The sequence below is a fragment of the Podarcis bocagei genome (assembly GCF_964188305.1).
Source record: "Podarcis bocagei genome assembly, chromosome: 4".
Classification (NCBI taxonomy): Eukaryota; Metazoa; Chordata; class Lepidosauria; order Squamata; family Lacertidae; genus Podarcis; species Podarcis bocagei.
In genome coordinates, this window is record NC_138128.1 from 100,013,930 (window position 1) to 100,028,082 (window position 14,153).

A 14,153-nucleotide genomic window follows, 5' to 3' on the forward strand; every position below is an offset into this window, starting at 1 on the left:
GGAGGTTAAGGGGTGATATGATAGCCATGTTCAAATATATAAAAGGATGTCACATAGAGGAGGGAGAAAGGTTGTTTTCTGCTGCTCCAGAGAAGCGGACACGGAGCAATGGATCCAAACTACAAGAAAGAAGATTCCACCTAAACATTAGGAAGAACTTCCTGACAGTAAGAGCTGTTCGACAGTGGAATTTGCTGCCAAGGAGTGTGGTGGAGTCTCCTACTTTGGAGGTCTTTAAGCAGAGGCTTGACAACCATATGTCAGGAGTGCTCTGATGGTGTTTCCTGCTTGGCAGGGGGTTGGACTCGATGGCCCTTGTGGTCTCTTCCAACTCTATGATTCTATGATTCTATGATTCTTAAGTAGAAGAAGAAGAAAAAGAAGGGAAAATAAAGGGGGGACCCAAAACTGTATACTTTACAAAGTTGTTATTGTGCCTCACCAGATCTTAAGCTATTACAGTATTTGTAAGAATGGGTTCAAAATATCATTGAATTTGTCCATGGCAAGTCTGTGTTTATATGCAAGTTGTTCAAATGTTGTGAGTTTGTATAAGTCCCCAATCCAATCGTAGAAGGGAGCAGCATTTAAATTTTTCCAATTCATCAGTATCAGTCTTTTTGCTGTGGTAAGGAGAGTCCACTCGCATTGTCCTTTTGTAAGGTTCCAGGTGCTGGGGATATAATTCAAGAGGATATTTTGCTCTGTAAATGTAAGGTTGTTCCATACAGTTCTGTTGATAGTTTCAGCTACCTTGGGTTTGTTGGAATACGTATAATGCTAAGGCAGAAGACTGAACTGCCCAAGGCTATTCTGTATGTCTAGCCAGGAATTTGAACACAGACCTCTAAAATCCACACCCAGAAAAGCTCGTGTTCAGATAACCAATCAACCATTTTGTATATTTATCTTCCAAAAAGACCAAGGGATATCCACTCACATCTCAGGCTGCCTGATTAATGCGATCTCTGATATGAATAATAGGTCAGACCATTATTTCATATTTCTATGCTGTAGTTAAATGTTGCTCTGACCTCAAGACTGGCAGGAAGGCTACCCGGCAAAGGTTTGATGCTATGGCACTGCTAAAGTAAGAAAGATGTGAGTCTCAAACAACCGTTCCAGACAAGCACAGCTGCTGTCTGTAATTCAGATTAATGTCTTCAATTAAGGCTTGCTGCAAGTCACTTTAAACTAAAGCATACCGGGAAAAAATAAACAAAAACCCAGCCTGCTAAAAGGAAACATTTATTATGCAGCACTTTACACAAGGAGATCTTCAACAGACAAGAGCATTAACTGTTATATAAACTCTCGTGAACCAAAGGACTGACTGCTCGAAAATCTATCCCAAGTGAAACTTGTCTAGGCTGTAGAAGATAAGGGCAAACTATTCTGCCCACAACAAAATTGGGAGAATGAGAATGAAAGTTGTCATTTGGGACAGGAAAAAGAATAAGGCCACATTTTCCAGATAGTTGGGAAAGAAGAAAGCTTGGACCCAAGCAAGGAAATCTGAAAGAGAACTCATTTGAACAACAACAACAACAACAACAACAACAACAACAACAACAACAACAACAACAACAACAACAACAACACAAGCTGTGTATTGGTGACAAAGTCACTTCCCATTTCTACTTTTTAAAAGATGCATGGTGGAGCCGCAATGTTGCTAAGCTCATGGTTCCAGTGCTGCACAGCTCACATGAATAGATGGATTGTGTGAGTGGCTTCTTCATGCAGCTGAATATTCTCATGCTCATCAGAATCAGTTCACAATCTTTTAAGGACCGATGGAAACGCTCTTGTATTTATGGGTCAACTCAGATGCCTGTTTAGAGTAGCCCAATGAGCCAACTACATGGAGACAACTCCCAGTCAGGGCCATCCCATCCATGAAGCAGACTGAGGCAGCTGTATCAGACTGCAACATTGAAGGGGTGCCTCCACAGGCATGCCCACTGCTGCCACTACCACAGAAGTGAGGAGAAACAGCTATGACAGCTTCTTGGTTGTGGCGAGACTTCGGCCCCACCCAGTCAAACTGAAGCCTCCATGTGATCTCATGGGGCTCTTGTGCGATCTTGCCAGGAGTGCCGGGTTCCACCCAATATTGTGGGTGCCTGGTGCACACAAAGTCACGCATGCTGCACATGATGTCACACACTGGGAGGAGCCCTGGCGCGCCCTCCCAAAGGCCCAGAGGGGCCTGCTACGGCTGCCCTCCTCACAGTAGAGGGAGCCTGGTGCAGCCAGGGCAGGGCCCACTGCAGCCCACGTAGCTGAGGAATATTGAGGAGGCCTGGCCTCACTGGAACCTGGAAGGTGCAGTTGCACAACCCGGGTAAGCAAGGCTTTGGTGGGCAGTGCATGGCATGCCGATTCAACAATTCCCCGGCTAAATCTGACCCACTTGCAGGTTCATTTTAAGCTACTGGTATTATCCTATGAATACCCTAAAGTTTGGGGCAGCCTCTCTGAAAGACCATCTTCACCCTTATGGCCCTGCCTTAATATTAGCATCTGAGACCTTGCTTTGTAGTCCACCATTGAGAGCTGTTATATTAGTGAGTACCAGGGACGATGCCTTTTCCGTGACAACCCCACATTTGCAGAACACAGCCGCCACCACACTGGAAATAGGTTTGATCCTGTATATTTGGCCTTTAGGAAAGCTTTAAAGAGTTCTTTCATCCAGTTGAGTAATTTTACGATGCTGTGTTTTAACAAATGTTTTATCTCTTGCTGCCATCTTTTAACATCATTTTAACTGTTAGAATTCAGAATTTTAGGGTATCGTTGCTATGTGATTATGTTGCAAACTTTCTTGTGAGGGTACATATCCAGAAAACCAGGTCATAATAAATAAGCCTGACCCTTCCTGACAGCAGTGTGTACATAAGCAGAGCAACTGAAAAATACACTCCTGTACTCACGTGAACCACCACCAGGGTGCAGCTCCTGTGATTGTGAGCATACTTAGTCAGACATCCCTTTCTCTTGCACTGGAGTCTTAGGGATCTGAACCAGCAGAAAGATGTTTGTGAACAGCAATTTTATGAGGAATCCTATTAATGCTTCCCCACCCCCACCTCCTTACAGGACTCAAAGCAGAAGGACTGTTTAGACGGTCAGCTAGCATACAAAGTATTAAGGAAATTCAGAAACTTTATAATCAGGGTAAGTTTTCATCTGCTATAATCAAAAGATAATAATGATTTTTAAAATATTGTTTATTTTGGTGAGCATAGATTCCTTATTACTCTATTGGTTAATGATAAGCTGATTTGTAACATGAAATGTCATGTTGTGTAAGGCTGTCTTCAGTGAGTAGTTGATTAATCATCTGCCTTTTAATTGATGACATTTAAATAGATGTGCATATTACCAGATATGGATTCCTTTGGGGAAATTGAAAGAAATTTGAGATTGTGTTTGTATACTAAATGATAAATTAATGATAAATTATAGCTCATTGTCAAGAGTAAAGGCTACCCTTAATTATTTTTCCCATTCAGTATTACACTAACCTACCAGAACCATAATAATAAACAATTAATAGATAAACTAGCAGGATCTTAATTTTTAGCCTTATCCATTGAAATTGGTCCATGCTAGTTAATCAACTGAAACTTTTAGCCAAGCTCAAAAGAATTACAATGGGTGTACTCAGTTGGATTTAGGCAGCCTCTTGCTAGGGCACAAGATTTGCATCCATGAAGTCCCAGGCTCGGTCCCTAGAATTGTCACTTAAGAGGATCCCTTACTTCACAGACTAGTTAATTTGAAATGTTTGACTGCAACAGTGAGCATGGCCAATGGTCAGGGGAGATGGCAGTTGTAGCCCAACAAGATGCTGGCTAGCCCTGGAGTAGACAGTACTGTTTTGGATGAATCAGTTGTCTGACTATAAGGCAGTTCTATGTCTTGACTCACTCCGCCTTTGAATGGCAAAGTTACATTCCATATCACAAACCCATTTGAAGGTCCTCTATGTTTCTTAAGTGCATGAGGGCTGCTTTTGCATAAACACAAATCAAAAGACTCTTTGGGAATTGGGACGAGCTGTTCTGTGGGTCCAGGCTATAGCTGACAAATCTACTGGTTGAAGTAAGGGCAATATGTCATCCTAACATTAAGATAGGCAGCAACAACCTGTGAAATAACAGTAGGCATTTGAAATGTTTAGAATACTGAATAATTACCTGATGTCATGAAAGGGGTGAAATCAATTGGTTGGAGAGTTACAGCGCCTATTGTGGCTGTAGAGACCAATACAGGAGAGACATGTTTTATTGCAGCTGGTTGCTTCTCTCTGCATTCCTCCCAGCGATCATTCTTCCTCTGGTCACTGATGTGGATATACGACCTGACTGTCTTCAGGTGCTGTGATCCTCTGCAAGAAATTCCCACCGGTCAGGGTTCATGTTATGTTTGCAGACATCTTCATAATGCAATGTTGGTCTGCCTACAGACCGTAAATAGGTTGTAAAACTATATTGCTAATTTGGCTTTTTTTTAACGTAGGAAAATCTGTTAATTTCGATGATTATGGAGATATCCATATTCCTGCTGTCATACTTAAGACTTTACTCAGGGAACTCCCAGAGCCTTTACTGACCTTTGAACCCTATGATCAAATCATTGGAATTACCAGTGAGTAAATAATAATAATAATAATAATAATAATAATAATAATAATAATAATAATAATAATACTACTACTACAGTGGTACCTCGGGTTAAGTACTTAATTTGTTCCGGAGGTCCGTACTTAACCTGAAACTGTTCTTAACCTGAAGCACCACTTTAGCTAATGGGGCCTCCTGCTGCTGCCGCGCCGCCAGAGCACAATTTCTGTTCTCATCCTGAAGCAAAGTTCTTAACCTGAAGCACTATTTCTGGGTTAGCGGAGTCTGTAACCTGAAGCATATGTAACCCGAGGTACCACTGTAATAATAATAATAAATAATGTGGTTCTGATTTATCTGTGATTTCTGCCGTCCAAAAAACACTGCCAGAACTGAGCACTTGCAAGTCCCATGGATTTCTGTGGAAGAGTTGACATGCGATGCAGTATTCAAATCTGTCTACATGAACCATGAGAGTTAGACACATGCTTTTCTTTGAAAGACTTTGCAGGCCTACAAGTGAAATCAAAGTTCCCATTGCAGGGGTTCACATATTTTGGTTGGGCTTTATAGTCAGCCCTGATCCTCCCTCAAGTGTCGTGGAACTTGATACAGGCAAGGAGTCAACCATTTCACACGGGACTGTGCAGACACCGAGAAAGAAGCAAGAATATTTTGCTGTTTCCAGTGCTGGATTTAGAGCAGTGTAAATGCTTTCCCCGCACAGGGCGCCAAGCCAAGAGGGAGAAGAGACATTTGGGGACACCAAAGTTTGGCCTCACAAAGGGCGCCATATTACAAAAGATTGCCAAACTCTATCCCTGCTGTTTCGAAGCGTCTGCAAAGGGTGGTACGAAATTAGAAGCTGGTCCCTCCTTGGTGCCAAGTGCTCTGCATCTGCCAAATGATTAGAGGAAAGAATGTCATTTGTCACTCTTGCTTGGCATGAAGTGAACCTGTGACTCTTCTGCATTGTGTGGAGAAGTAGGGTGAGGGGTGTGTTGGGTTGCAGCTTGTGTTTGCGTGTGTTTTGGTAAGATCACATTAGAACTCAGGTTCCCACTAGCTAATGGATAAGTGGTGCAGTCTTGTTTAGATTGACTTTGGATATGGAAGAGATTTGGGTTTGGACAAAGGGTTCCCAGGCAGTTTCAATAGAGGGTGTAAACTGGAACTGCAAGTGCATTTTGTCCTCCTTTATTAGCCTGTACCAGACAAAAGCCTTGACAGATTAGATCATTTGGGATCAAACAAAGACATACTGTTCCTCTCTGGCAATGCCACCTCTTTGACTCTTTATCAACATTAGTTATAATAAATTCTGTGTTCTTGCAGGTGTAGAAAGTAGCTTACGGGTGATGAACTGCAGAGAAATTGTACATGGACTTCCTGAGCAAAATTATGCTGTTCTGAAGTTTCTTATATGCTTTCTCCATATGGTGAGTAGGAATTAAATCCTCATGATTGCTGCTGTTTAATTCTGAAACTGTTGTGCAACAACTGGTTTTAATTCTAAAAATTGCAAGGAGGCTGTGAAACATTAATTGCCAAAACAGCAGTTACAAACTGCTGCTGTCTCCAGTAATAATAAAAGTCAGAGCAGACTAATGACCCCAATGATAACTTTAGTATAAACCCCTTTCATAAATAACCCATAGTGCCATGTAAATCCAAATAAAATCAAATAATCCACTGAACCGCTTAAAAGAAGCATTTACAAGCCTCTCTTGTTTACTTCTTAAAGCTTTCCCTTGATTTGTAGGCTAGATCCTTAAACGTGTGAACATAAATATTACTTTTTCCACTGTGAAAACAAAACTATAAAGTCTGTCAAAGGATGCTGCAGCCTAAATGATACAATGCAAAGAATTGTCAGGTGTACCTTGCCTTGCCTTAACTTACTCTCTACTGTTAAGTATGTTCAGAAGATCTGGACTGAGATCTGGAATGCATGTTAAAGTTGCTGCAAGGGTGCCACAAGGAAAAGTGTCTCTGTGGCAAGATATTTCCTCCTAAAACCTAAGCTTCAGGTTGCAAAAGGGGTGTGCTGTCTTCCCATGGGACAGTGGCCAACTGCACAGCAAGTCACCTGCTAGTGGTGGGTGGAGAACTAACTCACTGTGTGGCTCTCATTTTCAGCAGCCTCCTTGTGACCACTATAACATGTATTTAATCCAGCTTCAAAGCCATATCTAGCCAAATAACAAAATAACAGCAGTCTGGAGACCTGCAACCATCCAATTTCCAGTGGCACCTATTGAAGTATGTGTGCTTATCTTTTAAATCTGCTGCACTCTGACCACTTTTTCCAGTGTGGGAAGTCTTTTCACATTCAAAAAAGAATGACATCCACATGTTGATCATAGCAAGGGACAGTTTTGCTGCAAATACACATGGCTGTGAAGCTCCAGTTCGTCACAGTTGCCCAGAGCATGCACACCATTTCTATACACATTTATTCAGCTGCATGTGATATAATATTAACATTGCTTTGAGGGGTTTGTCTCTCTGTTGTAAATGGGGGGAGGCTAATAAACCTGCCTCCTAAGGCAGTTGTCTTGCTGGCATTCACACTTCCTTCATCACATTGAACGCCTCTGCTTTTGTTGAGCCCAGAGAGGCTGCACCTTTTTAAGAAGCAGAAGTGCGTGGACCATGTTGCAGACGGGTTACTACTAATAATAATTTTATTATTTATACCTTGGCCATCTGGCTGGGTTTCCCCAGCCACTCTGGGTGGCTCACAACATATATAAAACATATATAAAACTAGACTAAGTGGCCCCTGTGACGCAGCAAGGTGATTCTTTCATTCTGCCTCAGTTTCCCTTATAATAGAGCCATTTCTGCTTACACAGTACTACAGAATGCATCAGATACCTTCATCTGTCATTGCTTAATATAATCTCCAGAAGCTATTATGAAAATCCTCACCTCATTTGCTATTATTTTAGCTACAAATATCTCTCCTCAGCATTATGGATCTAAGTGACTTTTTGTTCCAGTAATAGACATGCCGTTTCAACACACTTCTCAACGCTCAAGGTGTTAATGAGGTGTGCAAAAGTACTCTGTGATGTCTCTGGTAATTGGATAACAGAACATAGAATTATTTTTGAGTGTCCCTTATTATGTAAAGTGCAGACTTGAGTTGATTTTGGTGCTCAGATCTGCAGTTTTTGCTGATCCTTGTTTTTTCATCTTCACTGTCTGAGGGAACACTTTACATTTGGAAAGGTCAAGGTAGTGTGAACATCCTGGGAGGGCAGCTGAAGATTTCCAGTTGACATAAACACCAGGCGGCTTTGTGCAGTTCAGCTTGTGGCCAGCAACATTGGTGGTCAATAAAGTTAGACATTTCAAGCCAAAGGATGGGTATGGACGCCATCACCCCAGCACCGGGGGCATTATTGATTTAAGCAGGGCTCTTGGGGAAGTCTGAGGCAGGCAAAAGGGACGCTGTGAAGGTGCTCATGTGGGAAGGCTTGAGAGAGAGGGAGCCTCCCTTGCACAGCTGTTTGAAATGAAAAGCTGCAAGTCCTCCGCAGTGGACTCAGGTGATGAGCGCAGAATGTTCCTGATATATATGATGGAAACATTGGACACTGTCTCAGTTCAGAAAAGGATTTCGCCTACTTAGGAGTGTCTCTTGCTCCAAAGACAACTCCCATCCCACAAGTCCTAGAGCCTACTAATAAATCTCATTCTTACCTCTGTGAGCATGGCTACAAATGAGATCAGTACAAGCACATCTGGCTTGTAATGAATATATTTTATTGGCAGGCACACTGAAAAGTAAACATCCACTACCACCACAATTTACTAAATTTTTAACAGCAACATAAAAGTATAACCAGCATAGAAGCATAGAATGGTAGAGTTGGAAGCTATCACCAAGGTCATCTAGTCCAGCCATCTGCAGTGCAGGAATCTTCTTGCTCAGCCCCTGACCCTGAGATTAAGAATCTTAAGCTCTACTGACTGAGTTATCCCAGGGACTCCCATCCCTGGGAATCGCCACTGCAGACTACCGGAATAAAGCTAGCAGGCCACTCGTGGTCCATGGACCCCCACTTTGAGAACCCCGGGGTAGGAGAAAGCTGAGGGCCTGGCTCTGGCCTCCATCCCTGGCCCCCAAGGAGGAGAAGGAATGAGGCAGCTTGATGCTTCTGAAGGAGCCTTCCCCTGGTGTCCTACATAGCACCACATGTCTCTTCATCTCTTGAGAACCCAAAGAACTCCTTGGCATTTCAGCAACTTACCCCCTTGTGAATGTGGATTCTGCTTGCTGTACGCACCCATGGACCTGGCTCACGTAGGCCGACCCTGCTCTCTATCCCCGTAGTCTAGGGCTAAGGAACCTTTTGGGCTCCATGAGCCAACCTTCTCCTCGGGACTGGCCTTGGGCAGGTGGGCAGGGCTGAAAATGGGTTTGGCTTAACCTGCGGAGTTCGTATCCTGGCTGTGGTGCTTTGGGTTTCCAAATTTCAGCAGCATCCCGGGCAACACCAAAATTCAGTGCCCCCCCCGCCTTCCATTGTTTGTCATTGTTGTGGTGCTCCCTGCAGTGCCCTCATGGGCAGGCAAACCGGTCAAACTCCCCTAACTCCATCTCTACTTTGCTGTTCAGAGTTGGAATCAGATGACTGTCAGAGTTATGTATACCAATTCCACTATACCTGCTAGTAAACAAATGCTGCGTCAATTGTTTATCTTATTTTATTGTAAAATAATAAGAGGCTGGGCAGACTTCTTGGCAGGGAAGCAGAGTGCAGAATGAAATCTTTAAAGTGGAGGCAGCTGTGCCTCCAGTTCTGAATAGTTAGCAGTTTGGTCCTCTGTGTGTTTTGTGCTTAATGATCTGCATGTGTTGCCTCTTTCCAGGTGTCACAGGAAAGCATTTTCAACAAAATGACTGGTTCCAACCTGGCTTGCGTCTTCGGCCTGAATTTAATCTGGTCACCCAAAGGCACTCCTTCTTTCAGTACTCTGGTACCGATAAATATTTTCATTGGGTTACTGATAGATTTCTACCCCTCAATCTTCAGTTCTCGAAGTGTACCTGGTGAGCAGTTACCTTGAAAACACATACAGTACTGGGATGCACCCCTAGGAAGGACACTCATTATTCTGCGCTAGACTCCACTGAATCTATTTTCAGTGCATACAGAAATGAATTGCTTCACATGAAGAAGCCTTGTACAAAATAGGCTTATTCCTACTGGCAACTCCAGGTGCCAGGTGTGTGTGTCTTCCAAATCTGCTACCTCTGTTCCCTTGGTTGATGCCAGAGATTGGATCTGGGACCACTAACATACAAGACAGGGCACTTTTCCACTGAGCTGTGCTCCCAGTCAAATTTCTCTTAAATTTTTCAAAGCACATGACTGTGTAACATCTACAAAGCTATCAGTACAAAAAAATCTTAGAAAGTAATTTTGAGGGCGCAAGGTGTAACAGTTGATTTAGATTTCATTCCTTTAGTAATGTCTGCCTTTTAAAGCATTTAAGTTGCATACAGTCTTAAATTACTTATACTGTAGCCCACCTGTGATCTTTGGATGAAGGACATTATATAAATTTAATAAGAAATATTTTTTGCTATGTTTTCTCAGGAACACTTTATACATTTATGAATGCAATGCTGTATAAACTGTGTATATATGGATTTTTGTAGAGTAAGTGTTTATTGTATGTGAAATCCCTCCTCCAAGGGTTCATGGGCATGGGTTGATAGAGGGGAGTCACATGAGTCCTCCTCTAAAAAGATGGATTTGGTCTAAATCTAAATTCAGTTGATCTCTCATCATCTGGCTCAGAAACTGATGGCTGACAGCCTACTGACTGGCGCCTAGCAACAAGTACATACTGCTATTTTAGCTGCCACTAGATAATTATAAATGTATCCTGGCCCCCTCATTGTTTACCAAATTTATAAATGACCGAGAGGATGTGCTAGAGGAGCCACTTGGCCACCTGGGGTCAGGAGGACTCCATTATTATTGTATGCTGACAACACAGCCATTCTCTCATGTTCCAGACCAGGTCTCAATTATCAACTAAAGAGGTTCATGCCTTATTGTGTACAGAATGGCCTAAAAATTACCTTTGGGAAATCTAAAATTTGGGTTTTTGAAAAGAATCTTTCCCAATGCCAATGGTCACTAGATGAGCACGCCCTCAATCAGATTAGAAGCTTCCAATACCTGGGGCTGACATTCCATCACATAATGACATGGATCTCCCATAGATCTGCAGCCCTCCAGAAAGCACAAGTTAGTCAATTGGCCACTTTACTAAAAGGGGCCAGTATATTCCACCTGCCATCAAAATATTCAGGACAGCTGCCGAATTACTATATACCTCTAATATCTGGAGTGGAGGATTAACATCTGAGTTGGATGATCTCCAGGCTAAATTCTTAAGGGCTGTCCTCCAGATCCCCAGATGTGCCTACCTCAGTCATTTTCTTGGAAACTTGGGAATGCCCGCTACTGACCTGGGCCTGGTGGGCAGCCTTCAGATACTGGCTTAAAGTCGGTGTTTTCATATTGGGGACAGGACTACTACAACATCTAGCGCAGAATGAGTATGTTAGTTTCTGGTCCAAGTGCAACACCCAAAAAGCTTCCTTAATTGGGCCGTCCCCATCTCTTCTTGAACACTTGGGCTTCAACATAGCCTTTAAATCACTAAAACAAAGATTGTGGGCCGTTGCCTATGGTGATCTGCAGACCTGTTCATACTCATCCTGCTCACCAAGAGCTGTGAGTTTACAGTATGTCGGGACATTTCACATAGCTGAATATCTAAAGAACTTGACAGTGGTCAACTACCGCAGACTTTTTACCAAGGCCAGACTGAATGTGTTTCCTTCTAAAATGCTCCAAGGCAGATTTGCAGGTATTTCCTTACTCTGCTAGATTATGCCCCTGTACAATTCAGGAAGTAGAATCTGTGCAGCATATTCTACTGTCCTGCAGACTATACAAGCAGGTCTGACAACAAAAAGTAATTCCCTTTAATTGCAAACCTTCCAGGAAGACCTACACAATTTTATGTTAGGTACCTATTAGAGGATAGGTTTCCCAGTGTATCTTTGGCAGTTGCCAAGTTTCATTCTAAGGTGGACAGGATCAGAGAGCACTTTGTATTAGTTAAAGGTCTGAAAAAAGCTTAGTTTTATCTGATGTCCAAGTAGTAAGTATGTTTTATGTCTTTTTATGTACTGGAATCTATTGGTGAGTCTTTGGACTGCAATAAAAAATTGATTGATATACTTTGACCACACATTAATCTTTTGTGAGGGTTTGCGTTTTGTGTTTGCAAAGTTACAGTGATGTATTGGATTTTCCTACCATTTCTAAGTCTTTTACAAGAAGACATCAGATTTGTTCTTTGAGAATTGCTCCAATTTGATCCCATGTAGGAGGTGGGAGCAGGAATAAGTAGAACTTCTGATTAAGATGAACTTCATCCTTTTACTGCATCAGCTGTAAATACAGGGCCACTTCACAGGTTACATCTTTAGGTGTAATTTAAGGCCCATTGCTCATGTTTGTAAGGTGGAAAAAGCAATTTGCAATGTGATTCTTTCCCATGCTATTGGGTAATGTGAAAAGCCCATGCTATGGCTTGCACTTATTGCTCAAGACCTGAGTAATGCTGGCATAGGAGACATCTGCTGCAGGGTCTTCCGCGTGGCCAAGAGCTTCTGATTTCAGCAGAGCAGTGCAGGAATCAGGTGCCTGTTTGCTATTAATTATATTTGTGTCTTTATTTGCTGCTTTCCCATAAATATACTCAAAGCGGCTCATGGAAAGAGTAAAACAAATCAACATGTAGATGCAGCAAAACAACACATAAATATACTCAGCTGATTAGATACATTCCGTAAATGTATATCCACGTTAACTAGCTAGCAAACATTCCAGTTAAACTTCTTCTGAATAGATAAAAAAGCAATTCCTTTCATAAATTAAGAATGACTATAATGAAAAAATATTCATGTTTGCTTAACTAACAAAGCTTTCATGAATTAATACGTAGCAGACAGCAAAGGAATAGATCAGGATCAAAATGTGAATAAATTAAATTCAACATAATCAAAGCAGCAGCATTACTCTGGGGTAGCAGATCGTCCCTAGTGCATTTAAGCTCCATGTGTGATATCCAAGAACACCTGAGCCAATTTCTGCTCAGATGTTGGAATGTCTGCTTCCCCTTGCACTCCAACATGCCCCCCAATCTGCTCCAGAGGGTCCCCCAACCCACTAGAGCATGTTGGGGGGAGACTAACAAGGAAGTGAGGATACACCAGGGGAAGTCTCTTTGCAAGAGCTGAAGTCTGTCCTGCTTGTGGATAGGCAGTCTCATTTCAACCACACACGCCTTTGCAGAGCTCAGGCAAGGCCATGTCTGCTACCCTGAGCTCCCAACCTGCATCATGAAAAAAATAATACATACTGTAGAATCATAGAATCAAAGAGTTGGAAGAGACCACAAGGGCCATCGAGTCCAACCCCCTGCCAAGCAGGAAACACCATCAGAGCACTCCTGACATATGGTTGTCAAGCCTCTGCTTAAAGACCTCCAAAGTAGGAGACTCCACCACACTCCTTGGCAGCAAATTCCACTGTCAAACAGCTCTTACTGTCAGGAAGTTCTTCCTAATGTTTAGGTGGAATCTTCTTTCTTGTAGTTTGGATCCATTGCTCCGTGTCCGCTTCTCTGGAGCAGCAGAAAACAACCTCTCTCCCTCCTCTATGTGACATCCTTTTATATATTTGAACATGGCTATTGAAATATACTCAGAGTTGCAAAGTGATTTCATGCTCTTTATTCAGCTCATAGTGGTGAGGAGGAATGAATGAATGTCCCCTCAAAGTATCTGCTTTATATACATTATTTACACAATGGGCTGCACATGATTGGCTAATTCTGGAATTCTACTGTAAGCCAATCAGGTTGTGGATTCACTTATATCTGGAGCATGATTGGGCGGTTCCTGCCAACCAATCATACTGCTGCATTGTTCTAGGACATTCTGAATCCTATTGTTCTAGGACCAATCAGACTGCTGCATTCTGAATCCTATTGTTCTAGGACCAATCAGACTGCTGCATTCTGAATCCTATTGTTCTAGGACCAATCAGACTGCTGCAATTTGGATCCTATTGTTCTAGGACCAATCAGACTGCTGCATTCTGAATCCTATTGTTCTAGGACCAATCAGACTGCTGCATTCTGAATCCTATTCAACTCAGTACATAACAGCTATCATATCACCCCTTAACCTCCTCTTCTCCAGGCTAAACTGTATTGTGGCCAGAAGTGCTGCACCAATGGATGTGTTGCGGCACAATAAACAGTTGCTAGTCTGTTGTGAAGGTACACATGCTTTGAACTCTGAAAAGTACTCCGTGGATCCAAAGCATCAATAGTCACTCTTAAAAATATGTGGATGTGACAGTTGTGTTTTCTATACACAGTCTCTAGTCAGGGAGACAGCAGAACCTT

At 42.4% G+C, this 14,153-nt stretch overlaps 1 protein-coding gene across 2 annotated transcripts in view; it reads left to right on the plus strand.

Annotated features, from left to right (window-relative positions):
• LOC308585737 (rho GTPase-activating protein 8-like) overlaps positions 1-11,924 on the plus strand; it is a 45,516-nt gene extending 33,592 nt beyond the window's left edge. The window contains exons 10-13 of one of the 2 annotated variants that reach the window (XM_081191793.1): positions 3,106-3,183; positions 4,531-4,659; positions 5,970-6,073; positions 9,519-11,924. In XM_081191793.1, coding sequence (XP_081047919.1) covers positions 3,106-3,183; positions 4,531-4,659; positions 5,970-6,073; positions 9,519-9,716 — 509 coding nt within the window. In that variant the 3' untranslated portion in view covers positions 9,717-11,924. The remainder of the gene's footprint in view (positions 1-3,105; positions 3,184-4,530; positions 4,660-5,969; positions 6,074-9,518) is intronic. The other variant, XM_081191794.1, reaches the window with a different exon arrangement.
• The last annotated feature ends 2,229 nt before the right edge of the window (positions 11,925-14,153 follow it).